This window comes from Oryzias latipes, chromosome 9 (assembly GCF_002234675.1).
Source record: "Oryzias latipes chromosome 9, ASM223467v1".
Classification (NCBI taxonomy): Eukaryota; Metazoa; Chordata; class Actinopteri; order Beloniformes; family Adrianichthyidae; genus Oryzias; species Oryzias latipes.
Genome location: NC_019867.2, coordinates 14,880,367 through 14,906,560, shown reverse-complemented (window position 1 = coordinate 14,906,560; position 26,194 = coordinate 14,880,367). Strand labels below are relative to the sequence as shown.

At 40.1% G+C, this 26,194-nt stretch overlaps 1 protein-coding gene across 20 annotated transcripts in view; it reads left to right on the top strand.

Annotated features, from left to right (window-relative positions):
* The window catches only part of mef2c (myocyte enhancer factor 2C), a 68,602-nt gene that overhangs the window by 30,240 nt on the left and 12,168 nt on the right, over positions 1-26,194 (top strand). For 15 of the 20 annotated variants that reach the window (XM_011479277.3, XM_011479278.3, XM_011479272.3 and 12 more), the window contains 3 exons: positions 666-880; positions 10,188-10,391; positions 23,473-23,616. In XM_011479277.3, the coding sequence (XP_011477579.1) occupies positions 827-880; positions 10,188-10,391; positions 23,473-23,616 (402 nt within the window). In that variant the 5' untranslated portion in view covers positions 666-826. Of the gene's footprint in view, positions 1-665; positions 881-10,187; positions 10,392-23,472; positions 23,617-23,784; positions 23,923-26,194 lie in introns of all 20 variants that reach the window. The other 5 variants (XM_011479274.3, XM_011479271.3, XM_004072445.4 and 2 more) reach the window with 1 other exon arrangement.

The window sequence follows — 26,194 nt, the reverse complement described above, 5'->3', positions numbered from 1 at the left end:
TAAATGCTTCCACTGACATACAGAGACTCCTGCTGAATTAAAATCTTTCTATCATTGATGTCTTTAAAAAATATCCTTTTACTGTGTCACATAATAATCACTTTTCCCATGTTATCCTTTTAGATATTTGTTGCTAAAACCTAAAAAGAATAACTCCAATGTTTATTTTTTTTGTTTTTTTTTTTACCTGTGTTCCTTCACATCTGCCATTCTGGAGACGGGCCACAGATAGAGCACAGAAAAGTTGTGCCAGGCAGTTTCCCTGACAATACCATGCAGTTGCATGGGAGGAAACAAAATGTATTTCTCAGTACAGAGATAATGTTACAGAGTCAGTGATTAGAGCATTTAAGTTAGCGGCACATCCAAAACACTGTCAAATTCTCTGTGAAAGAGGCAACATCCTGACAGCGCTGTCTCCTCTCATACTCTGTGTCTGGGAAAAAAAAAGTGCAAGAAATGATTTGCATGATATCGACGGGAAAAAATACAGGGATTCTCACAACATTGTTGACAGATTCTTTGTCTTTCTTCACCCTCCCTTGTGGCTGCCATGATGCCACTTTATTGTATTTTTTTCCTCTCAGCATTTTGCCGTACTTCCTTTTTTTTTAACGCTTATTCTGTTCTCCTCTACCCATCCCTTCTCTTTCCCTCTCTTGCAGGTACAGATGCTGGAATCTTTGAGCTGATTGGAGCAAATACAAAGCAGAAGAGAGACAACTAAAAGGAAGTGAAAAGTGAAAGGAAAGAAGAGACAAGAGGAAGAAAGAAGAGAGAGAAGAAAGTTCTTTAGAAAGCAGAGAGAAAGAAAAAGACGGGGACGATGGGGAGGAAAAAGATTCAGATCACACGGATTATGGATGAACGCAACAGACAGGTGAGTCCCTTGGGGATGGGAGGATGAATGTGTATGAGAATGGGGGACAAAAGGAGTGGATGAGGGAGAAAGGAGAAACACCCCACATGGCCCTCAACCATAAGCGTCTTATGGGAGATTGTGCAGTGCTTGCTGGGAAAGTACAGTTATTGCTTCTGGTGGAGGCAGTTTAACTGACTTAAAATGATCAGTCAGAATCTGACAAACCAGCGTGAGGGCATCCAGATCATATTCCACATGGGTGTTCTGAAAACATCTGTCCTTTTTAGGATACAGTCTCAATTACTGCAAATTGTTTTGGGTGTACCTGCACAGAGCTGAGGTACTCTTCCACACAGCCACAGGCCCTTAAGTCATGCCACCCAGTTTAGCCATTCCAATGGAATACTACCAGGAGGAGGGTGGCAGCAACATGAATGCAGGGTGGAGAAACATAAAAACAAACAACCAAACACAGACAGAATAGTTTAAAGTAACCCAGAAAAGAAACATGTTCTTTCTTTTTTTCTTTTTAATAATTTTCTTAATAAGACAAACTGAAAAAAACAGTTTTTATAAAATAAATTTAAAATAGACCATCTAACAACAGCTGGTATTACTTGTGGGAGACATAATTAATAGTAGACAGTGAGAGCCGATCGTACCCCAAGTGACAGGAAATAGATAGAGACAGAGCTTTTTTGCTGCCCTGAGACCCACAATCGATCACTTCCTGTGGCACGGCTGATCACCGACACTTTTTAGCTTCCTGGCAGCATGGTTGGATCTATACTCTGTTAACAAAGTCTTGGATAATAGGTTAACCACATACCAGCTTCAGTGCCTTTGAGACATCTTCACTGAAAACAGTAAACAAAACTTTTGTATTTTTTACGTTATCATCGCTGAACCTAACTGACAGCTGAATTAACTAACTGGGTAAAGTAGCTGAACAAGTTTTGCATGGGTGGGCTTAATATATTACAAAGCTGTCATTTTCCTTCTTGCTTTTTTGCTAACTTTAGTTTCTCAGACAGAGTACCCAAAGAGGAATAGAGATCGAAAAACAAGTTTTTTAAAAACACAGACAATTTGAGGCAGCGTGTGCTAACATTCTAAACTCTTTTTGTTGTGGCAAAACACAAGCAGACACACGGAAGAGCAATGAGGAGGTCACAGAGTTTGACACAAGAAATAAAACTATCATGTTGCAGCAGCACCCACTCTTACTCCTCTCTGTTATCTCAGCCCCTCTTCCACCTCTCTTTCTCCTCATTCCACCTTGGTCTTGTGCTGCGAGCTGCACCAGGCACTCTGACTCCTTGGGATAAGGAGGGAAAGCGGGAAACAGGAAGGACACCTGAGGTGAATCAATGCTTGAGATATCAGGGATATACAGAGGGGAGGATGAAACTGAGCAGAGAGAAATGGTTCGTAGAAAGGAAAATCGATTTAGAAGAGGATTCTGTTGCTTTAAACTTTCAAATAATAGATAACTTGTTCATTTTTTTAATTTTTAGTAAGACATGTGGGAATAACCTGAGGCAGGTGTTCCCTGTCAATAAGCCCAACACATTACATCACCATGTTTCCAAGAGGCAGACATCACAAGACACGCTTTTTTTTTCTTTTTTGTGGAAAAAGACAAAAACAGAAGCTCTGGTTTTGCATATTTTCACTTCCTTTTTGAGGAAATGCTCCTGAGCTAAGGCCAAGTGAACACGAGAGGACTCTGCACAGTGTTGCTTTAAAAAGTATCCCATTTTCAGCAAACTTTAAATGTCAATGTTTTGACTTTGATTTGATTTGAAATGGTTTGTTTCAAGCCAATCAAATAAGAATAATACACAAAAACAATACAATCATCAGTTATACGTTCATGCAATGACATATCAAACTTAGGATAATTAGACATATTAATAAATATTGCTTGAACGGGGCTGGAAGGAAGTGAACTCATGTAATCCCGCCCCTGTTCTACCGTAACCATTTTATTATATGATTTATCATTATCCGGTTCCTAGCTTTTATCAAACAGAATTAAGAATCCTGAAATATCAATGAAGTACATGACAAAGATGAATTACTTAAATTATTATGTAAAAGTCTTCGTAGTCATGGTCAGCTCTCTTTTTTTGGAGAAAATCAACTTTTAAGTCACTTGAAGATAGTTATTTAGCCACCGTGAGCCACACGCATCCGTGCTGTAACCCGGAACCGGGGGGAAAAAACTTATGAATAAAAAAATGTGCAAAAGCATTTGCTGTCCACTTTAACCTCCTGTGTGGCCTTCCCCCTTCTAAAGTTTATTTTTATGATTTATTTAGATGGATAAATTCACAGATGAGACCTCTTGCAGAGTTTTCAAAGAAGTCCCAACATTTAAATCTTACTTCAAAATATATACCACAGTGTTCTCTTGTCCCGCGCACTCTCCACCCAGCAGCTGTCTTTAGAGTGGCACCACTCTGTGTAGCTGTCAGCGCTACCTTGCCTCCTATGGGGGCAATGCTGCCTCCACATGCCTGCGGCTCCCTGCTGTAGAAGCGTCATACTGGGCACGGGGCCTGACTCTCTCTGGGCGGCCACTTTCGCCTGCCACCCCGAGGCCCTGAAACACTTCCCTAGAGCAGTGGCAGAAGGGCCAGGCCTCCCTGGCGTTGACTGGCTGCCCGGAGCTCTGGACAGTGGGCAGCAGTGTGTGAACCTTGGCTCGGAGCCGCCCTACCACTCGTACCCTCTCCCAGCCTCGGGCACATGAAAGAACCCCCTGTGCCATAAACTCACAGTCTGTGCACAGAAAAGAACACTTTTGATCCAGCGCGCACAAGGCTAAGCAGACTCACACCTACAGTTAAAACCTGCGCATAAACGTTGGACTAAACCTGGACGATAGCAGATGATACATGTTCAAAACGACGCATTTAATGCTTTTGTTTTTGCAGCATTTACAAGCTTGGGCATCTGCTTCCAGGTTGACTTTTAAAAGTTCTGCATCTCTGCAGAAGCTGTCTTGGGAATTGACTAATTTACTGCTATTGGCTCTAATTAGTGTTACCTCTTCAGCCAGGACACTCTGTGGGCATAATTTGAGAGGACTTGCTTGTGTGAATATGTGTTCTTGTGTGGAGCACCTCAGGGAGGAGACCCAGGGTCAAAGGTTAAACATGGATCGGGTCAGCAACGGGAAGTAAAATAATACTATTTCCCAGCTCCCACAGAATGCAGCAACCCAAACTCACATGTGGGCTACACTAAATTGAATGATTTTAAGTGTCTCCTCATACGAGTTTGCTCTTTCATGCAAACAGTGTTAAACTGCAGCTCAGAAGCTGAAACGCATGGTCTTTCTGCTTCCACTGCAGAGCATTATTTCCCTCCAATCAACAGCACCGGGGTGAGAAAATGTGTGAGCAAAATTAACAGCAGGAAAATAATGAGGCCCACAGGGTAGCTCCTCACCCCTGAACCCCCCTTCTAATTCCCTGTTTCCCACCTTCTACCATCTTTTCCTACCACAGCGAGTGATGCTCCGCTCTATCATATGTTCAGTATTGCGAGACCTCACCTGAAAAGGGCTTTTAGTAAGCTCTCACCTTCTCCCCACTTTTTTTTCATTCATTTGCCTAGTTTTTTTTTTTTTTTTACTTTTGTCTTTTGTTTTCATGCAGTCGGCTTTTTGAGTTTCTGTCGTTTTCTTTTTCTTTACACTCTTCAGTTTTCAAATGGCAAGTTCGTCTATGACCACTGTAGTTATGCCTACATTTTAAATACTTTTATAAAGCACTGACTAAAAAGATGTATTTAAAAAAATAATAATAATATTTTTTTTGTATTAGCTCTGATTCCGTATGGGAATTGTGAGTGTGACTTCAGCTCAACCATAAAAACTTTCAACCCTTGTTAAAAAAAATTTCTAAAATTATAAAAAAAAAAGTTTTTTTGTTGGTTTTGCAAAAAACAAAATAGAAAAACTTTTTGCAAACCTTGTGTCTGAAGCGTGTAACTTTGTGCCACACCATCAGTTGGTTCCCCATATTTAAATGACAGAAAAGTTAATTTTGTCCTTCTGACCACTAACATGGGCCCTTCCATTGCAACATCCACTTTCTATATTCATCCAATTTTATGTGTGGCTTTTTTTGCACAAACAGTAACATATGGAGGAAGTGTAGGTATTTTCTAGCTGCGCTCAAATGTAATCAGTAGTTCTGGAAAGAAAATCTAAGCTGACAGAAAGCTGTCAGAATTAAATTGTAATTTTTATTGTAAGTAAGCCTTTAAACTAAATGAACATAATAATGAGAAGTTGCCTAAAGTGATACACCTCCACAGAGAAAGAAATCTAGATTTTATCTAGTTTTTATACATTTTATTTCCTAAATGCCAATTTCAATCACAGCCTGACCCTTTACCATAACTGTCGGATGCATACAGATCAAACAGAAAGCAATTTTATATTGTTCTCGTTTATAAAAAATCTCGGGCCACACGAAGCAAGAATTGGGAAAGTTTAAGACACCCAACCTCAAGCTTCAAATCCGTCTTCAGACCATAGTTTAGACTGCTGTTTTGCACTTCCTTCTTTTTAGTCTTCGGTTTTTGTCTACTGTACCACAAAGTTACACAAATAAAGCAGTTGGTTTGGAACAAGATTATTTTATTTAAATGAAGAAAACTGCAGGAGTTAACAAAATTTGAAAATAAATGTGAAAGATTTTGGAGTACTTTACTGACAATTTCCATCTCCTCTGGTTACAGCTACTGTTACCGGATTGTTTACAGGCGCATCCAAAAGTGGGGGTACCATACAGGTTCCTAACCAAACATAATTTTGTCACCACTTGGAAGGAATCTTAGGTTGCTTTTAGCAGCTTCTTTGGCTTCAAGGCAAAGTTCAGTCAAAGGTCTCCTAGTATTTCTTCTAGGTGAAGCCATGCCTTCCTGCTTGGCTCTGACAATGGGATAAGTGTTTGTTTCATGACAAATCGTGGCGCTTCGTATGTGACTGACAACCATGTGTGTGTTTGTGTGTGTGTCTTTACATGGCCATGCTTGGTTCACCAACCAGCAGTTTTCATTGCCTGTCTCTCCACTCCTCTTCCCTCTGCTCCTCCTCCCCCAGGGAAGCAGGCAGGAGGTGGGAAGCAGAAGCGAAGCCATTGTGAAGGGGAAGCCACTGGCCTCTTCCTGTTATGAGAGGAAATGCATACAAATGTGCTTCCTGCGCGCCCGCCCCCTCGTTTTTTCCTCCTCTTTCCTCCCATCTTTCTTTCAGCCTTATTTCAGGGAATTCACCTCTATCCCTCCTTCTCTCTGTTTTTTTTAATGTTCTTCTTTTTTGTCAAGTCAAAAAATCCCTTAAATTAAAAAGTTAATAACATTCAAGTAGAGACTATTTCATAGTCATTATAAGTGGTCATTTTGAGTGCATCACATACACACTCAAATTTACAAAGCCTAGAAAGGAACCTAAAACAGATAGAAAACAAACAGGTTGACAACGGAGAAGAAGATAATGCACAAGTGAAGATTTGAAGACATTTGCGACTGTGTTGTGATGTGTCTAATTCTCTCTTGGGAAGAGTTTGTGGAGGAGGAGTGAACAAATAAGTTGTGTTGTTATGTGTCTGCAGTGCATGATCACTCTGCTTTAAGGCTGCCTTTGAAAACTCAGAGCAGTTTTAGTCAACTGCCAGAGAAGAGAACGCAAATACAGAAACTGTCAGGATGTCTTGGCATGTTTCACAAAACATTGCAAACTTTAAACACAAATCGACTGCTGTCGATATTTTAAAAAGCTTTCCAGTAAATAAAAAAAGAAAGTAACCTTATTTTTTCAAGCCCTATATAACCATTGGTATCATATTTGATACATGGATTTCTGAGGTCCTATCTCATTAGCATGATCCAAACTTTCATTCATGTTTTCTGTAGTGAATTATCATTCCACCAGAGCAAGTAGAAGGAAATTACATTTCTATAAAATCTCAAAAACACTTTTCAATTTTTAAAACATTATGGTGTGAATAAAATCATCTATTGTAATTCATTTTTAATTGCACATTACAGTATTAAAACAATGCAAAATATATTGTTGATTAATTATTTTACAAAACAGTTATAGCATATTTTAAAATATGTCCATAAAATTTAAGACAGTGGGTTAATACGTTGTTTTTTTCCTAAACACTCATGTCAATATTTTTACATCCTAAACTGGCATTATTGTGAACAAAAACGTACCAAAACACCCAACATATCATAACTGACACTATCTATATCTCTTGCAGAGTTTGATTTTGTGAATTTAATAAAATAGTGTTTAAAACATTTTAATTTAAAACAAATCTGTCAATTCTATAATGTAGTGGGCATTATGATTAATCTAACAAGTGGAGGCAGTGAAAAACAAAAATATATATTGTCACTCTTAATTTTTAACATATTTAACTGAAACATATTACCGGTATTTGAAAAACTAAAATAGTTAATAATACTGGCTTTTAAAAAGTTATAAAAAATTCTCTATTCTAGACTGGTTTTTATGAAAAATATATTTTTTTGGATTATACTTGTCACAAACGTTTGCATTTCTAAAACTGATTAGACTTAAAACTTTGAAATGTTTCATTTAATCCACTGCCCTCTAATTCATCACCCACAATAACAGACAGAAACAAACTTTTAGTTTGTATGTGGAACAAGTTAGTCATTTTAGCTTCCTTAGAAAAGTCCAGCAGTTAAAATCTTAATGTTGGCAGTTTAAAAGTCATATGATGATATTGCATGATGCTATTAAGCCTCTACACTGTAGAGTCTACAGTATCAGCGGGCGGAGACAACGGAACCTTAAACTGAAATATCACAGGTGTGATGAGGTACAAATTTTCACATCCCACACAATGTGATTAAACCTGTGTTTGACGTCTTTGCATCACTCTAAAACAACCCAACTATCCTTCAGGTGTGTGTGTGTGTGTGTGAGTCTAGTGAGCATGCACTGCACTCATGCTTGTGTGTTTTAGGATGTATGTCCGTGTTGTTGAATTGTACATGTTTTAGTGGTAGCAGGTTGTAGGTGTCAGGTTGAGATATGGGAGTAAATGTGGTGTGATATTTATGTAGGTGTTATTGTTTGGTCAGTTCAGGCTTCTGATATTCACACTCATTCTCTTTTCTGTGGTGCTGCTAAAGTCAGTATGCGTGATTTTAAATATGTGGGGAAAACCATGTGCACGGTTCTACAAATAAGGTGTGAGGCTCAGAATGACTTTGACAGGCTTTTGTTCTTTTTGGCAAAAAAAATCAAAAAGAGAGGAATGGAATAATTATTGCATTGTTACTTGTTACACCAGTGTGCTTAAGCTTCTGTTGTTAAGTTGATGTTTTTGTCTGCAGTTTAAAGCTATTTGATGGTGCATGCTACAATTTGAAATTTTAATGAGCAGCTGAGTGAAAGAGTGATTATAGATAAGAGCCAGGATGGTTGCTAGCTGTGTCCTGTGTCTGTCCCTTGTGCCCCCTTGCCGGAAAAATATCAGGGGAAGACAACACTCTGTATGTCCTGCTGCTCAATAGTCAGTTGTGACCTTAGGTTCTGCAGTCCTGCTGTCTTATTGACCGGATCTTGCATGATCTGCACTGCAACCAGACTAATGTTAAGCACCCAGAACCCTTTAGGGACCTCCAGTCTCAATTTTGGTTGACTTATGCCAAAGTGCATTCATTATGATTATTTAATTTTCAAAAAATGACATTGAAATCTGTACTTTTTTCTTTTTATATATTTTCTATTACAGCATAATATTTAGTTGTGTGTCCTGAGCCGCAGCATCGGATTTTACGCATAAAAGTTCGTCAAGTGTCAGAGCATCGTCTGCGTCTCTGGTTTCAGTAGTTGTCTGACATATAGCTTGGCACAACTTGGTGACATCACTTGAAACATTGTTTTGTGGGGGAAGGAGTCCAAGATATGGCATTTCATGAGAAGTTTCACCCTCCTTCAGCTAAGAGAGAGAGAGAGAGAAAAAAAGACGAATGAATGCAAGGGAGAATCTGCTATTGAATTTCTTGGTGCATCCTGGCAGATATGATTTCAAGAAATGTAAAACTGTCAATGATGGTTCAAGCCTATCTTATTTTGAAGTTATGAAAGGAAAATATGAAGGACAGCGCATTATTTATAACTTTTATTGCCCATTCATTACCCCCAATCAACCCCACACAGAGATTTTCTATTGCTGTTTTCAGGTCTTTATGCTTACTCAAGCTTTGTTTACTCTTCATTTACTTTTTTTTATATTGTATAGACGCTATCTGTTGAGAATATGAATGTTTGCAGAATTTAACAAGCGGAGATGGTTAGCTACCAGCTGGGCACGGCCCTGGAAGTGTTTCCTCTGCAAAGAAAGCTTTGAAAAGTGTAATTTTCACATAAAGCTGCAGAAGCAAAATAAAAGGAATTCCAGTAACAACGTGCTGCTCAAAGAGGCACATCTCTTTTTCTCGTGTAACTAAGGAGCACATGCTTCAGTAAAGAAAACCACTTCCACAGCTTGGAGTTTTGATCCACACAATAAAGGAATAGGGACTGTTCTATTTTGACAGTGTGGGCACTTGTATCCCTCTGTAGTTGAGGGTTCTGATCTAAAGCCTCTCACATGCACAAATGTAATTGCCTTTACCAACACACACAGACGGATAAACTGGAAAAAAAAAAGAATCCATAATAAATTAAAATACTATTGTTGTCGGAGTGTAATTTTTTTTTTTTGTTACACAATCATAAAAGTCATCTTTTATTTTCCTTGGTTGGTAGTTTTCTGTGCTTTTCCGTTGTGCAAATATAAGGCCAGAAGATTGGGTGACTTTGACCTGATATGAGCTGCGATGAGCTTCTGTTGACTTTGATGCACAAGCAACAAGGGATCTTCTTTACCGTTATCTGACTGACACAGAGTATTTTCAGTTCCCTAAATGCAAACCCAGCTTCTTTTTTTTTAACCTTCATGTAGTGGATAGAGTGTAACAGTCTGGCGGGTGTTGAACTATCACCACACTTCACTTTCATTTAAAAAGAACCGACAACTTCAGCTGCATAATTCTAAATGACAATTGTTTTCATTACCCTGTTTTTTTTCGTTTTTTCTTTACTTAAGACAAAGTATTGAATTTGTTTTTTATGTGGCACTGTGACATAGAATAGCTTTTTTATGGCTAAAAATGTGTTCTCACTAATGAGTTTTTGGAGAAAGGCTATGTGTTCATCTGGCCACAGCTCGCCATGGTGTTCTAATTTTGTTTATTCATCTCTTGTCTCACTCAGGTGACATTTACGAAGCGAAAGTTTGGCCTGATGAAGAAGGCGTATGAGCTGAGTGTGCTGTGTGACTGTGAGATTGCCCTGATCATCTTCAACAGCACCAACAAGCTGTTCCAGTACGCCAGCACAGACATGGACAAGGTCCTGCTTAAATACACCGAGTACAACGAGCCCCATGAGAGCAGAACCAACTCTGATATTGTGGAGGTAAGCTACAGGCAACTCACAGTCGGCACACACATGCGCACACACACACACACACGGGGCCAAGAGGAGCATGTTTATGCAAACGCACAAGTAGACAGATGGTTACCGTGTTTGTGACTCATTCAGCAACCCTAACTTCTCTCTTTTAGTCTTCACACCTAACACAGTACAAGAGATAATTGCTCCCATAGCTTGTCAGTGCTCCCTAAGGGTTCAGTAGGAATATCAATCACTTTAAAAGAAAGTATTTTAAGAATCACAGTATGTTGCCATATTTAAGAAAACGTGTTTCTTAAAACTACCACTTTTTATTTCATTTCAACACAAAAGGGGTAGACTAGCATTGATCCTGCCCTTTCAGACTGCCCGCTGTGGCATGTAATCACCACCCCCTGGCATTGGTCTCTTGTCATCATTGATGTGCTTCCAAGAGGGGGGTGCTGATCTGACCTGCTTTGGGCACATGTCACTGGTGTGGCTCAAACCGATTTAAAACAGCGGCATCAGTCCAGACATCAAGCAGGTAGAGAAAGCAGGAAATGACGCTCGCGCCCGTCTAAAGCTTTGGGCTTTCGACCTGTTATTAAGCACTTTGGGGCTGTGACAGGCAGTGGGTTTCACTTAAATCTCTCTCCTCCTAAACCTTCACATATACAAGTGATGTCATGAAAATATCACATTTTTAAATTTTGAATTCTATAATGCAGAGAGATCATTGAAATGGTGACAACACATACACAAAATTATTTTAAGTTTAAGTTTAATTTTCTTTCATCTTTTTGGATTGCCATTTAGGTTTCCCACTGAAAGAACTGACCAAGAACTTTTTATTTTAGTTTTACCTTCAATAAAGAAAACATATTTTCTGCATAAATTACACATTTTATTAATTCCAGATACCCTTTTTAGTATTTATACTATAAACAGTAAAGTAAATTAATTACATTTCAGGTTTGACATTCACAGAAACCATTAACTTTGTTCCTGGCATTAAAAAATAACTGTTTAAATAAAATGTGGCTGGATGTTTGTCTTTTTCTCCCAACAGGGCGCGGATCCGATGGCAATAATCATTCGTAGACTAATTCTTTAAAAATAATACGTATTATATGGTATGATTTCTTTCCTCCTGGTATTTCAGAGAGGTTTAAAAAGTGTTGATAAATGAATTTTATCATACCATAACCCCACAAGTGGTTTGCTGATCTCTGTTTCATACTGTTGAAGGCATCTCCATTTGGAGCTGTCAAATGTGAAGTGTGTTCATGTAGTCCATATATTAGCAAATATATAGCACTCAACAGATGACTAACCTAGTTGATGGAACACTAAGTGAACTAAAAAAGGGCTTTATTTCCGACGGCACAGAGAACAACTACATTTATCCCCTGCTATCCTGCTCTATTCTTCAACAATAAATATTTTTTGGAGCTGCTGTTGGAACAATAATTTTTGACCATGGTTAATGCTTTTGTTGTCTTAGTTTTAAAAAGTGAAAACAGACACAATCTAGAAAAACCTCAACTGTGGTGGTGCAAAATGTACTTTTAAGAGTCAAGCATCAAGTGTCGTTTGCTATAGGCCCCTATATATGTGGCCCCTGTGTCCCGGAGTGGCTTGAAAATGAACTACAGTTTATTTAGAAAGAAGAGGATCACTTTATCATCTAAGCCATCAAATGGAAGGTGGACCACTTTTATGGGTTGTGTACCAGTAAGTGCTGGTGCCTTTCAGACCCTCTGTGGTCAGTGCATTATGTTGCTCCAGCTGAACCTATGAAGAGAGTTGACACATATTTCAGCAAGTGGTTCCTCCGCTGAAGCTCTTTTTGAACTGTCTCCATTAGACGGCATAGGATGGCTAACGTGTAAACAGCTATGTCAGGAGAAAGATTTGAAAGAGTCTGGGGGGGGGGGGGGGGGGGCTGTGGAGCACTGCCTACAGTTTGATCCCTAGAGGAGCGAGGCTCTCTGAGCAACTCACTGCAGGAGAAATCGATCCAAAGAGGACTTCAGCCTGAGCTGCGGCGTTCTAAGGGGAATGGCCGCAGGGCTGGGACTTGCACGTTTAGCTTGTATAGGAGAGAGATGGGGGGACAGGTGTGAGAACATGGGGGGGTAGTTTAGACTACGAGATTACATCAAAGCTTGTAGCTAAAACTGAGGTTTATCTATAGAATTTAAAGTGACATCTAATATTTGTTCTTTCTTATGTTGAATTTTGTTGAGGCTCTTGTCTTTATCAGTACACTGAAAAGCATGCATCATTCTCCCTCTATTACTGCTGTGCCTGAAGGTGTAGTGGGAGGAGAGGCAGAGGTAGGGGAGCGGAGCCCAGAGTGTGGGCGGCTGGCGTAGAGGCCTGCTACATTAGCAATAAAACTCTATGTAATTAGCATGTCTTTGGTTGATAATTAACGTTGTTGAGAGTGTTGCACTGCCTCTCCTGCAGCAGCATGTTTACAAGAAGCTGGACGTTTTTTTTTCTCCCTTTCTAGTCCTTTTTGTATCTGTTTTTTTTCACTGAACACTCGAGTTTGTTTTTATTTTTCTTATTTTGAATCCATGAATGGTTCAATAGATGTATGTGAGAAAGACCCCCCAATGGGGATTGCAAGATAAAGGTAGAGAAGAGTAGTTAAAAATGGTCTTGATGACTCACTTGAAAACCATTTCATCTGGAACATCACTTCTACAATAGTCCCACACACCAGATATAATATTTACCTCAGTAGAGGGGATGAAACAAGAAAAATGACAAAGAGACGTATTCTTCTAGTGACGCTAGAAATAATGCAATACGCTGTGTTATCAGCTCCTGCATAAACAAAAGGGGAGTATCTTTTCATTAATGACAAATGTTCAAAGACAAATTTAATCTCACCCTAACTTGTTTGATAAAAGCAAATACAGAGGCAGATCCTTCATGTCTAGATATCCATGGAGGCTCCAAGTGTGTCCTCCTGGCAGGTCCACAACACACCCCGAGTCTGGCTCTAGATAAAAGAGTCAAACATGCAGATAGATTTCCTATACTCCCCACTTGCCAGACTGTTTTCCTGGACATGAGAACAGTACTAAAATGGCAGCCTGTGTTGGGAAATGACAAGCGGATGAATTCATTTCTCCTTTTTTTTCCTCCTTATTTTATTCCTTCTTAAGAACAAACACTTTGAGTCACTTTGGGTGATTTATTATTCAGCTATGCAGTTGTAAATTGCAATAGCACATAAAAGAGACCTTTCTTTCTCCTCCCAATGATTGCAGTTTTATCCCAAACCTAAGCAACGTTTGGCTGGCTCATGCTGTGATTCAAAGGCCCCAAATCCAACAACACACTTGTGCTTTGCCAAATTCCTGCTCCACAATGTGCTTGTTCTTCCTTCTGCGGAAACAAAGAATGCAGAATTGAGAAACGCTTAAAGGGTAAGTGAATGGGTAGGGAGATGTGTCCTCTCGCTGCCCGGAAAATCACCTGATTGGAGAGAATAGTGTACTTAGGGTTTTTTTGTTGTTTTTAACATACAGTTTTGGTTATTGCACGGGGACATGGAGTGCTTGGCAAGTGTAGGCTCTGCACGGGTTCTTGCATGTGAACATGCTTGGTGACAATTGGCTCAAACCTTGAAGAGCCAACGGCGCTGTAATGACCTCAGTCAGGAGTGCATGTTCGCGTGTTGTTGGCTCAAGAATCACATGGAATGGCACATGGATCCCGCTACTGACGGGTCCTGCCTGCCTACCTTCCAGAGGAGGGCTACTGGCCAATCCCATTTTCAAAGGATTAACCTAATCTGAAAGTTCAGCTCACACTGTAATCTTAAACAGCAGCAGCAGGGACTTGACTCCTCACCTAACCTCATTTTTCCCCCTCCGTTCTCTGTAAGACCGAAGTATTGAATGAGAGGGAGATAGAAGTGACAGAGCAATGGAAGAGTGTGAGAAGAGAAGGGAGGGAGGGAGGAAGAGAGGGATGGAGGGAGAAAGGCTGGTAATTATTTCCAAAGGTCATTCTGTTAATGACTACCTGCTTGGCTAATGAGATTCAGCAAAGCTCCCTCACCATGTTTCACCCTGCGTATGTTTCACCCGTGTGCTGAGACGTGTGAGGAGTACAGGTGTGATTTCAGCCCACTGACAGTCCAGTGGAGGGAGGGGAAAGAATGTTGGGAAGAGGAGGTGGTGCTGCCAGAGGAGTGTAAATGAAGAAACATAAAGAGAGGGCACATCAAACCTGGTATCTCTTGGAAACTGTAAACCCACAGCATTTATACTTATGGAGGGCGTTTCTGCCTTCTTAATACAGTTGAAACTTGTTTAGTTCATTTCACTTACCCAAACAATGTTGGTCTTTATTATTTTTTTTCTTCTATCTTTCAAAATAGTCTTGCAAGTCACCAGGACATGTGATCTCCTTCTCTAAAGTGCCAGTGTGCTCACGCTCTGCCGCACTCTTGTGAAAATATTTTCCAGCATGTGTGCTATTCTGTGTGCTTATTTGGTTTCTAAACAGCGTGGAGAACATTAGCCTTGAGGAGTTTTCTGTGTTGATCAGTTCACTGAATGACTTCTTCTCATGGCTCTCAGAGAGCGACTGCATAATGACTCGGACTTGAATGTAATTTATCCTTCATTACTTTTACAAGTGTCCAAGTGAAACAAGGGAGTCATCTCATATCTTCTGTGCTTTAGCTATGAGTGGTAATTTGTGTGAAGTTGTTTTGTGGTTTCAGAATAAGGCACATGTGGTGTAATGAACATTGAAGGGTGGAGTTGGTGCTGCGTTCACAGTGCCTTAGTGTTTACTAGTGACTGACAACTTGGCTTGTTTTTCCTGGTTAGCTGAAGATTAAGATCTAAAGCCGCTTTGAACAGCTAAGTAAATTAACCCTGTGACACTGGCAAGCTAATGGTACAGCATTTTTTTTTTAAACAAGGATTAAGATGACAGTTTTTTCTATTTCTTGGTGCTAGCACACAAAGAAAAAAAGAATTCAAATTAAGAGCAGGTGTTGTATTGGGTTGAGTGTAAGTTAATTACAATAGAACTGACAAACAGGAAAGAAAGATGTTAATTCCAGGAAAGCTTTAAAAGTATAATCATATATTTATATTGATTTATATGAGAATGTGAATTTTGCAAGCAACTAAAATGAAATTCACCAGTTTATGAGGCACTTTTTAAATCAACTCTTTTGTTTTCCCTTGACTTTCATACACTTTATTTTTTTTTCTAACAGCATCTTTGTCTAAAAGTCCAAATGTGTACCCTTACCAAAGTGAAAATCAAATAAAGCAGATGTTAATGATTTCTTTTTTTAACAATTCTGTTTCAAGAGAAAAAAACTATTATAAAAAACATTGACTACCTTTCAAAATTTTATTTTTGTCAGATGATAAACTAAACTGCAAGAACCTAAGCTTTTAGAAAGATTCTGTCTTAAAAAAAAAAGTTTTAATTTTTCTGCTTTTAGACTTCCTCTAAAAGATAAAAAGCAGAACTGAATTCAGGTGGTTAAAAAAAGCAGTTTCCTACTAAATGTAAACTTCTGGTTCAGAAAGTTCATCTTTTTGAATGTTTTAATTGTGTATTCACTAATTTAGGTATAACTCTGTCAAAGCAAAAAGTGTTGCCCCAAAACCACCACCCTTTTATTTAATCTCTTTAGTGTAATAAATGTCTAAAAAAAAGTTAAGGCTCTAAATATAGAATCTGGCAACGCTAAATATAGCCGCCTGTTCTTGCAGGAAAGGGATGGAAGAATATGGCTGGGATCCCTTTCTCTCTTTAATTCCCTGCTCCTTGCTTTTGTACTCTATGGGTGGGGTTTGTTTTAAAATCAGAAGTGGTGAGTAAGCAGTCTCTCCCTCTTATTCTCTGATGATCGACCACATCCAAAAGACCACTGGTGTGGTGCCTCAAAACCCCTTAAATAAAGAAATGCGTCTTATTTGTTTCTAATGTTGATCCCCCCCATGCTGCATAAAATAATGATCTGTTTTCAGTTTTTATATGTATGGGATTCAGTTTTTTTTTTTCAAATGTAATATTAACTTTGTCTTTCAAATTCTTTTTAATATAATAAAAGTAAGAAAACGTGCGTTGGCTGGTGGGAACAAAACAACTTTTTCCCTTCCTATTTGATACATTATATGTGTTGACTTTTTCAGAAATCAAACACAAGTTACAAGAAAAGCACAAAAAAACCAATGCAATCTAAAAGCATTTTTACATCAGGTCCTCACAGATCAAGACAGCAGAAATTTAGACAAGAATTTAGGGCTTTTCAATTTCTATCAGACGTGTTTTTTTTTTTTGTTTTTTTTTAAGGTCATTACCGAAACGGAAGTCTGAGGTACTCACACAACAAAAGATGGCTTTAAAAATAGAATGTTTGAAATGTGCCAATATGTGGTCCCTGTGGTGAGGAACAGTGAAAAAGGCTGGCCACTTCTGAGGCCACGCTGCCAAAAGGCAAGGTTTTCCACTACACAGCTCAAAACAATTCACGCCAGCCATTAAGATGAAATGATGCCTTGTTCTTTGAAACTATTTGTGGAAAATTCAGAATAATGAAGATCTATTTTTATAGATGGCATTCCTTTGCCCGCCTAAAGCTTTCGCCCACCCCCACCCCTTGGCTCCCCGTTCCTGGTCATGATTGCTGCTTTGGGGTAGAGTGTGGAAACTCAAGGTCATAGTATAGAGGTCAGCCGGCTGGTCATTGTTACTCAAGGCCTCCCTCCGGCTCCCTTTTCCTGCTGTGGTACCACGCGATAAGAGACGGAGAGACAAAAGTAGCTAAGTGACGATTAGTGGTTGTTGAGGTGGAGATGGTGAGTACCCACAAAGAAGAAATGGAGGGTGGCTTGAAGAGGTTTTTATCTAAAAAGTCAGACATTTTCGTTTCTTTAGCTGTCACTACCTTGAAGTTTAAAATTTAAAGCTGGATCACATTACAGTCACATGTGCATTCATAAACAGCCCATATCGCATTGCATAAAGCATGTAAAGTAAGACGCGGGTTGAAAACACACACAGTTCAACCCTGGAGAATTGATTTTTATGCTGCATCAGTAGAACATTTACGCTCATTCTACGCTTCTTTCATTTGAGTAGCTAAGTGTTTTACAACTGAAGTATAGATGGGATGAAAGATGGTGGGGTTAAGGGTGAACTCATAAGTGTCCTCTTTATGCAGTTTCTCTGAGCTGGCATTGTGTGTCATAATGTCTATCTGGCTAATTATACAGTGTAGTGACAAGTCTGAATGACCACTTTGTTCTCAGAGCCGGGATGCTGCTGTAGCAAACAGTATTGGATTCTGACATGTGTTTAGTGTGTGTCTTGTCCATATGGGAAACACTGCACCATCTGGTAATCTGCTGTGTACTGGCTTGCTAAGGCTGTATTTCTGTGAGTGGGCTCTTGTCTGCAGTGGACTCTTTTTAACTGGGATTTCAGCACATGCACGATCACAATGGCAATAGGAAAAAAACTTTTCATCCCTTTCTCCATCTTTCTTGCACTCTTTACTTTGACTTTTCCATTTTTAAAGACGCCCATGGTGACCACTCCATTGGGCAGAGCACTTTCTCAACCCTTTGGTCAAGAATCTGAACTGAGGACTTGGTTGATTTTGAGAAACTCTTTAATAACTTTGCATTGTCCCACCTGGTTCATTCTTCAGAGACAATAGGAAAAGCAAGACTGAAGAAAAAAATTGCCAACAAGGCTGACCCTCCAAATGAGATCTGGGACTGTGCTCATCAATGCAGGATGGTTTTAACCCAAAAGTATGCTTGTCCTGACACAAGACACCGTTCACCATCAACGTACTCACAACTACTGGTACCTATTTCCAGATACCACGTCTCACCATCAACACAAATCTCTATATGGCATTGATCCACCTAAAATTGTGATAAGAATGGACAAGTCTTTTGTTTTGATAACAGATTTGTATCAAACATCATTACCATCAGTGTTCCATCAGAGTTCCTTAACTTAGAGTACATACATTTTAACTTGAACCACTAATTTCATCAACTCTACAACACTACAGTTATACCTCGAAGAAGTGCACTCAGTCTTTGGGTCATTTTTCCTTTACACATGTAGAATATACTAATCAATCATCAATCAAGAATTCGATAAAATAAAGTTTTAATTTTGAAGTCAACTCAATTTTTTTTATCATAAAGAAGTTGGCACAAACCCAATCTCCTGATGGTTTTGAGACAGCAAAATTGAAGTTTTGCAAACAGTTGGTCAAAAATAAGGTTGTGTTTTTTCTCTGATCAAAATACAACAGAAAGGCAGTAAACCACAGGCTTCAATGTTGCTAAAGCAATGAAAATTCATTGACACCAAAGTTCTCAGTCAGTTAACAAGACATGCTAACATAAATATGGAAAGAAGCAGGACTACACTGTAATTAGCCAATCCTTTCTTTAGACTGGTAACCTACAAAATCAGCCATCTCCCACTCCAATCATTCAAGCACATACACACACACCATGCACCCATCATCCATGGGTATGCCCCCCGACATGGCCCTGGCATGTTCAAACCACGCTTCATGAAACGGTGGCCCTCTTGCCTTTGGTCTGCCATCTGCTTCCAATAAACTAAGCCAGCCTGATCCCTCTGATGTTCCCTTCACTCTAAAAAGCAGAGAAAAGACAGCAAGAGCCACAGTGAGTGGGAAGGGGGGGGGGGCACAAAAACTAAGGCAAGTTAGAAAAAAACAGCGTCAAAATTTAAGAATCAGAGCACTTCTTTGACATATTTCTGCTCATTCTCTTGACCCGCTAAACATTATGCATAAAAGACCTGAAGGAAATTAATTCTCTTGATTTAACAAATTACAGTTTTTAAGAAAGGAAACCCAATTTATTGCCCCAGAAATGTTAACAGTTAACAGTAAACAAAAAAGTGGGCATTATTTCACATCAGTCTATTTTTGTACCTCTTGTTTTACTGAAACGGCTAAAATGAAAAAGTTGTATGTCACAATCTAAATCCAGTGCAATTTATTTATACTTTTTTGGTGCAAAAATCACACAATTAACCATGAAAGATAAGTTCTTGGTGTTTTTTATATAGTGCCAACATGTTTGTGACTTTTTCCCAACCATGTCTAATAGGTTGAAATTGAATAAACTAAACCATTCATCAGGGAAAACTCCAGCTATTATCTTCTGTCATAGCTTTGCTTCCAACAGCGTGGAAACAAAAGCCCCTACGATGTAAGCAGAGGATATAAAAGGCCTATTATAAGTTGTTTTTCTTTTTTTTTTGTGGGGGCTTTTGCACTGATGCTGTCAGTCAATGGGTTGAAGACACTGAGAACATTCACTTGCCTGTCTGTCACCAAAACCCATAAACACAATATTGAATGTGTCATACCCTTCAGCCACTGCCAACATAACTGCAGAGGGGAATGGTCAGTACTGAAGCTCTTTCCAAACACAGCCCATTAATTAGCCAAAAATAAAGATGCGCCCATCAAGCCAACAGTGTTTTGACTAGGATTGTGTTGAGACGTAGTCAGTTTGCAGAAAAACGTGAGGAATACTGTGACAGACTGAGGAGCAGACTGAGACCGAAACATTGGGGCAGAAAGACGGATAGAGGGATAGGTAGGGTGAGCAGGGTGGCAGAATGCCGAGCAGACGGATCCTAGTATGGCTGGGGCTCTGAGCAGGCGTCATCTGTCCTTAGCAGACCCCCTGGGGCCACCTAGAATTCTCAACCAAATCCTTCCCACTGTTTATCTCAAGACCTACAAGAAGTTGTCATTAGTAACAAAAACTATAAAATGATTTTTTGTCTTATCTTTTCTAATGCCAAATCAAAAAACAAGCTTATGACAGTGTAGATCAGTTTTCAGTGATTCACAAGTCTGCCTCTGGTGAGTTTAGCAAACCTGATAGACCAACGCTGTCGAGGCCATCTCAGCTATGGGTGCAAAGCTGAAGGGTACCAATGAGACGGGTGTCTCAAGTATGTAGGACACCTTGTCTATGCTGTGCCTGCTGTGAGTGGAATCATAAGGGAACATCACGAAGAAGGAGTTTAATTAGGAGCAAGCCTCCAAAGGGGCCATAGAGAAAGACACGCAGCCAAGCAAGAGGACAGCTTTTTAGCTGTTTTTCCTCCCTCGTTTCTCTCACATTCCCTGTACTTTCTTTTAGTTGTGTGCCAGGTGATTCTCTTTCTCATAGAACGGCTTCTCACTTTAGGAGATGTCCAAAACTGATAATCCTTTTCAATTGTGTTAACAATGTAGCAGGTAAGGTGTGAATGCAGGAAGGGTGAAGGTAGTGTTTAACTGTAAAAATGTATACTCATAAAAAGTACCTCTAAATAATAAAAACTTGAACATTCCCGAAGATGTGGCTACTTTGCGCCTTTGTTTACTCCTCTTACCATATTCCCCGAAGACTTTATTTTTATGCCAGTTTATCACACCCACCCTCTTTTTCTCATTTCAAGTGTCATTTTTATTAAAAATTTGTTCTTTTAATTTGTCATCTAAGTTGTTGTTTTTTCTCATCTAACCAACTGTTATTTAGTAACATCTTGGTCAGGCGAGTTGACAGTAACAGCTACTGAACACAAAAACAGCCTTGTTTTGAGGCGTGCTTTGTGACTCCTTCAAGCAAAAACTGTGAAATGCAAACAAAATTCAAGAAAGTATCAGGCTGTGGGTTTAATAAACTTGAAACATAAACACAGGGTGGAAAAAGTAAAGCAGTGTTGATGTGGATGACTCAGAAGTGAGACGTCCATCTATGGCTACACAGGCGCAGCAGCGGATCTGATTGGATGTTGGGTTGAGCGCCTGTGTTTGGGAACAGGTGTGATGTTTTGTAACAGGTGGCATAACTGGGATGTGTAGCATAGCATCACTGTCTTGCTCCCTAAATATGTTGGGCTGTGCTGAAGGGCTAAGCTCAAGCCACATGCCTTGTTGTCATTTAATATGTAACACTAAAGTCCCTGGCTGCCTGCGCCCCGTCAGTGCCCAGGGAGGCTGTTGCCCAACTCCACAGCAGACGTGCAGCTCAGTTACCCCATATGGGTGTCACCTTTAACCCAGCTCTGCCTCTCATCTCCCAGCAATGCTCCGCTTCTGTTCTTCCCAGAATGGAAGTGAATCTCTCACACACTTTGTGCTGGTGGCAGTAGGTGGGAATCTATGTAAGTAGGAAGAAAAGTTGTTTTTAACTTGTTTGCATTCTCATATGAAGTGAGAAAAGGCCAGCAGTTCAGCTCTTGTCAGTTTGATATGATGCATCAACAAGGCCAGAATGAAACTACAGAGAAGAAACGGCAAACTTTTACATCTCGTGCCTTTGCCAAAAAAGACAGCGTGCTAAACCTCTGCAACCCCTTTGTTCTTTTGACTCATCCTCCTCTGATAGAGCAAGAGAGCCTGATTCACTGTAGGTCAGTTGGAAGTCAGATCTCCTTCATCGCCTTGGTTGATTTGTTTGGTGTGATTTCCTGAAGACTGTCAAAGACATGAGAGAAGCTTTCAAATTCAGAATTCCAGATTTCCACTCGAGGGGCCAAGCGAGGATTCGGAGAAAGAAACGGAGAGCCAACAAAAGTTGACACACTTACAGTAGCTGCCTCGCCTTGAGACGCCTCAGGAATCAAACACACACACAAACGTGCGCACAATAGAAGTCCTCCAAGTTCACTTAAACTGCGCTCAAAACAGCTCTTTGTTGTGCTGACATGAGAGATGACTGGATTTCTATTTGTTTTCTAAGCAGGCAGATCACTCCCTGTCACTTCCTCTGCTGGTTGTAATGGAGTAGTGTGCACTTGTTTCTCTTCTGTGAGTGAGAACTGGCAGAGACAAACAAATAGGAGAGAGAAGTTCACTGAGATTAACTTATCTTAGCATCTATCTTCCTCCTTTCTCCTGCTCAGTGGCTCTTTCTTTTTTCTTGACTCTAACACCCACTCTCACACACCCACGTGCACACGCAAACATAGACTCATTCCCCTCTTTTCCCTCCCACACACAGACATGCAACCAAGCACACACACACTTGATCAGCATCAAATACAGGGTGTGCTAAAGTAAATTTAATTACGTCTGTCTGATATGAAGCTTCAGATGAAAGTAGGAGAGCGCAGTGTGAAGCGACGACTGCACAGACAGCAGCAGGCCCGTGATATTCCTCCCGTAGACTAATCTCCCTTTATTAAAGCCAGGAGGAGAAAGGGAGGGGGGCCGGGAGTGGTGGGTGGAGGAGAGTAAGAGGAGGGGGTGTCTTTGATGAGATCTCTAACTGTCAGCTACTGTACTTTTCTTCTCTCCTGCTCTGTCTTTGTCTCTCATCTTACTAGGCAAAAGAACACAGCGCCCATCGATACACGCACACTTACTTAAGCAAACGTCCCCTCATGCTATCACACAGGGATGCTCAATAAAACGTATCTGTGTTGTTAGGGGTTGTCAACCTTTTTTATTTGGGAGAAAGGACAGATGCAGCGCTCTCTCTCCCACTTTATAGCCCTCTTTGTGTCTCTCTCCTGGCTTCAGGGAGTGGTGAGTGAACAGTAAAGTGTGGTTTCCTGGTGTTTTTCTGCCCACTCTAATGGGGGCAGGTGGCCATCAGGTGGCCAAAACAGAAACTGCCTTGTCGAAAATATAAACCACAGACATGCAATTCTTGTGTGATTTAACTTCTCATTTAAGTTTTTTTGTGTTTGTGCAAGACTGGGATCATTTGTCTTGTCTGATTTAATGAAATCATTTGTGCCATTTGTCACACCATGTTAACAAAATAAACGCACAATTTTGCAAAATAATCCATTTTATAAAGATCAAAGATTTGTTTTTTTTTATTTTTTTTTGCAGAGTACATATAATCTCCTTCAGTTAAACTTGTAGCTCTTTTGATTGCCATAGTCTTGGATCCAAGTTAGTTTGCCAGTGAATTTCGTTGCACCAAACGGAATAATAAAGTTCTTTGACTTGAGTTTGTCCCTCCCAGGCGATTGAGCTGGGTTGTTGTGCCCTACCCTCAATAATATTGTACACCTTTGTTTGCAGACATTGAGAAAGAAGGGCCTAAACGGCTGTGACAGCCCAGATCCCGATGCAGATGACTCGGTTGGCCACAGCCCCGAGTCCGAGGACAAGTACAGGAAAATAAACGAGGACATTGATCTAATGATCAGCAGACAGAGACTGTGTGTAAGTACTGTTGGTTGAACCCAGAGTCTTACTCTCATCTTTCTTTCCCCTCTTCCCTTCCTTCCCTCTGTCACCGTCCCCTCGTCGTCTTGTCCTATCACCCGTTTCTTCGTCCCTTCATGTCTGTGTTTCCCACCCTTTTTTATCTGTGGTTGTGGGACCTGGCAGGCTTTGAACAAGAAGGAAAACAAGGGTGGCGAGAGCCCGGAGCTCGAGTCCACTCTCATCCTCACCCCACGCACTGAAGAGAAATACAAACAGATTAATGAGGACTTTGATCATATGATAAAAACTCAAAAGATACCTGTAAGTACATGTTGAAAAATGTGCGGCCTCATCAGAAGGCTCAGCAAAATCCTGCTGGCCACTGCTGAGCTAACCCGGCTAACCACAGTTGTTTGCCACCAGACTAATTTCACAAAAACACAGCGAGAGTGAGCTCAGAGTGAGATTATAGTGTGGAGTGAAGAAATTACAGTTCTTTGATTTTGCTTGCTTATGTTTAAGGAACAGTCCTCTAATTTATCTGGACAGTAACCATAACTAGCACAGATTTTTTTCTTTTTAGTGACTGCACACTTTCTCCAATGACAAATTATAACAATATTTGTTCTTTGAACCAAAGTTTACCCATAATTCCTTGCATGGCTCTCAGGGGAGGTTTGCTCTGCATGTGCGTGTCCTTTTTTTTCTATACCACAACGCCCAGTGCTCAGTCACCTGCAGCATGAGGGACAGAGTCAGAAAACAAAATATCAGCAAACACGTTAAATCTCGAACATTTGACTTCATGCTTCACAGTCTGTCCACTGTGCTGAAGGAAAGGCAGGCAGAAGGTCTATGAACTAGTGAACTATGAAAAGCCATGCCAGGATGCACATGATATTGTTGAGGTGTTTGAACTTTTTTATGCATTTTCCAAGATAAAAGCGGAAATCCTTTCAAAATGTATCACATTTGTTTATATAAATTCAAATGTATTCAGAGAACCTAGGCTTCCCAGAGAATGGGATAACTCCACAGTTGATAAGTAAGAAAAGAGCTGTGTCTCAGCCACGTGGAGCAGACGGCTGTGTGGTTAGAAATAAGGCAGGGTTTGGTGAGTTGAGGTGGGGTGGCTTTGGGATCGGAGCTGGGTGGGGATGGGGGGGTGGGGGTGGACTCTACACACAACAAGTGGCAGTTCAGTGTGTGGTCAGGGTGGCTGCCAAGCACTGGGCCTCTGGATTGCAGGGGACTGTTGGGGGACTGTGGGGAAGACAGAGGAAGAAGATGAATTAAAACAGGAAGGATGGCACCAGTTAAAGGACAGCTTACAAATGGGGCCCTTACACCCAGCATTAGGCTCGCACACAAATGTACACACAGAGATGGCCTCCACTATAGAGAGAACTTTGCGAAGGCAATCATGGGATTTAAAAACTCAAACAAAGAATCTGAGATGGAAGAAATTACAGGGTGGGTGGGGGTAAATAAAGCAGAGCAAGCGACAGCCTTTCCCTGGCCTTAAAAGAAAGCAGCCATAGGTTTTTTGGCTAACCAATTCCTGTGTGAAGTTGCAGCTGAAGCGAAATGTACAGAAACTCCTAATTATATCTGGTTAGAGTAGCAATCCTTGTATGTTGAAATAATATTTGGCCAACTAACAGAGCATAAGTGAATGTGCAAGTATAAGCAGTGCTAAGGCATTGAGCCCATTTTTATGTAAGCCACGCTGATGATCTCGCTGATGCAAACCTTCCACAGCTTCAAGACACATGGCAATAATTTAGGCACCCATTTTCTACTTCCTTAAACCAACATGAAGGATCAACCACTTCCAGGGCACTCCCAAGGTTAAGCCCCCCCCCCATCCAAAGTGACACAATAAATATGACAAACTAGATGCCTGAGGCTGTCGGGCTAGCTGCACTCGTGTTACTGATGAGCCTGCTGACTGATCTGCATCTACCATTTCAAACAATTAGCTTTAGTTATACTTGCAAACAAATGTTCTTTTCTTCAGTTGAAGCAGTTGTTGCTAAAGATGGGGGGGGAAGGACACATTAGGGTTGGCTCTTTAACCTTTTCCCATTCTGAGATTTAATTTTAAGTAAGTAAAGTGTATTTTTAAAGAAGTTTTTGAAGAAAACAAACCAAAAAAGTGCTTAACAATGCAGGGCACAGACACATAAAAAACAACTTACATGTTTTTTTCTTAAACTGGCTAAAAAGTTTTACATGTCTTTATTTTTTTCCTATTATAATTTTTTACACGTATTACACATGTCTTTGTTTATCCTTGTATATCAGTGAATAAGTCACAAAAAGCAAACTCCTAGTATGTACACTCACACCGGAAGTTGATTTTGGTTCTAATAAAATCCAAAATAAAACACATTATAACGTTTGCGATAAAATAAAAACCTAAAATAATTCTTTTTTTTTTTTACTTTTAATGGATTCAGTGTTTTTTATTTTTTTTATTTTCTGAAGTACAAAAGACAAAAACCCAAACCTGAAGATCGACCTGCAATTGGATAGTTAAAGGGTTTGAGAAAAAAATTGCTTGTTCTCAGAGAACCAGCAGTGTTTTTGG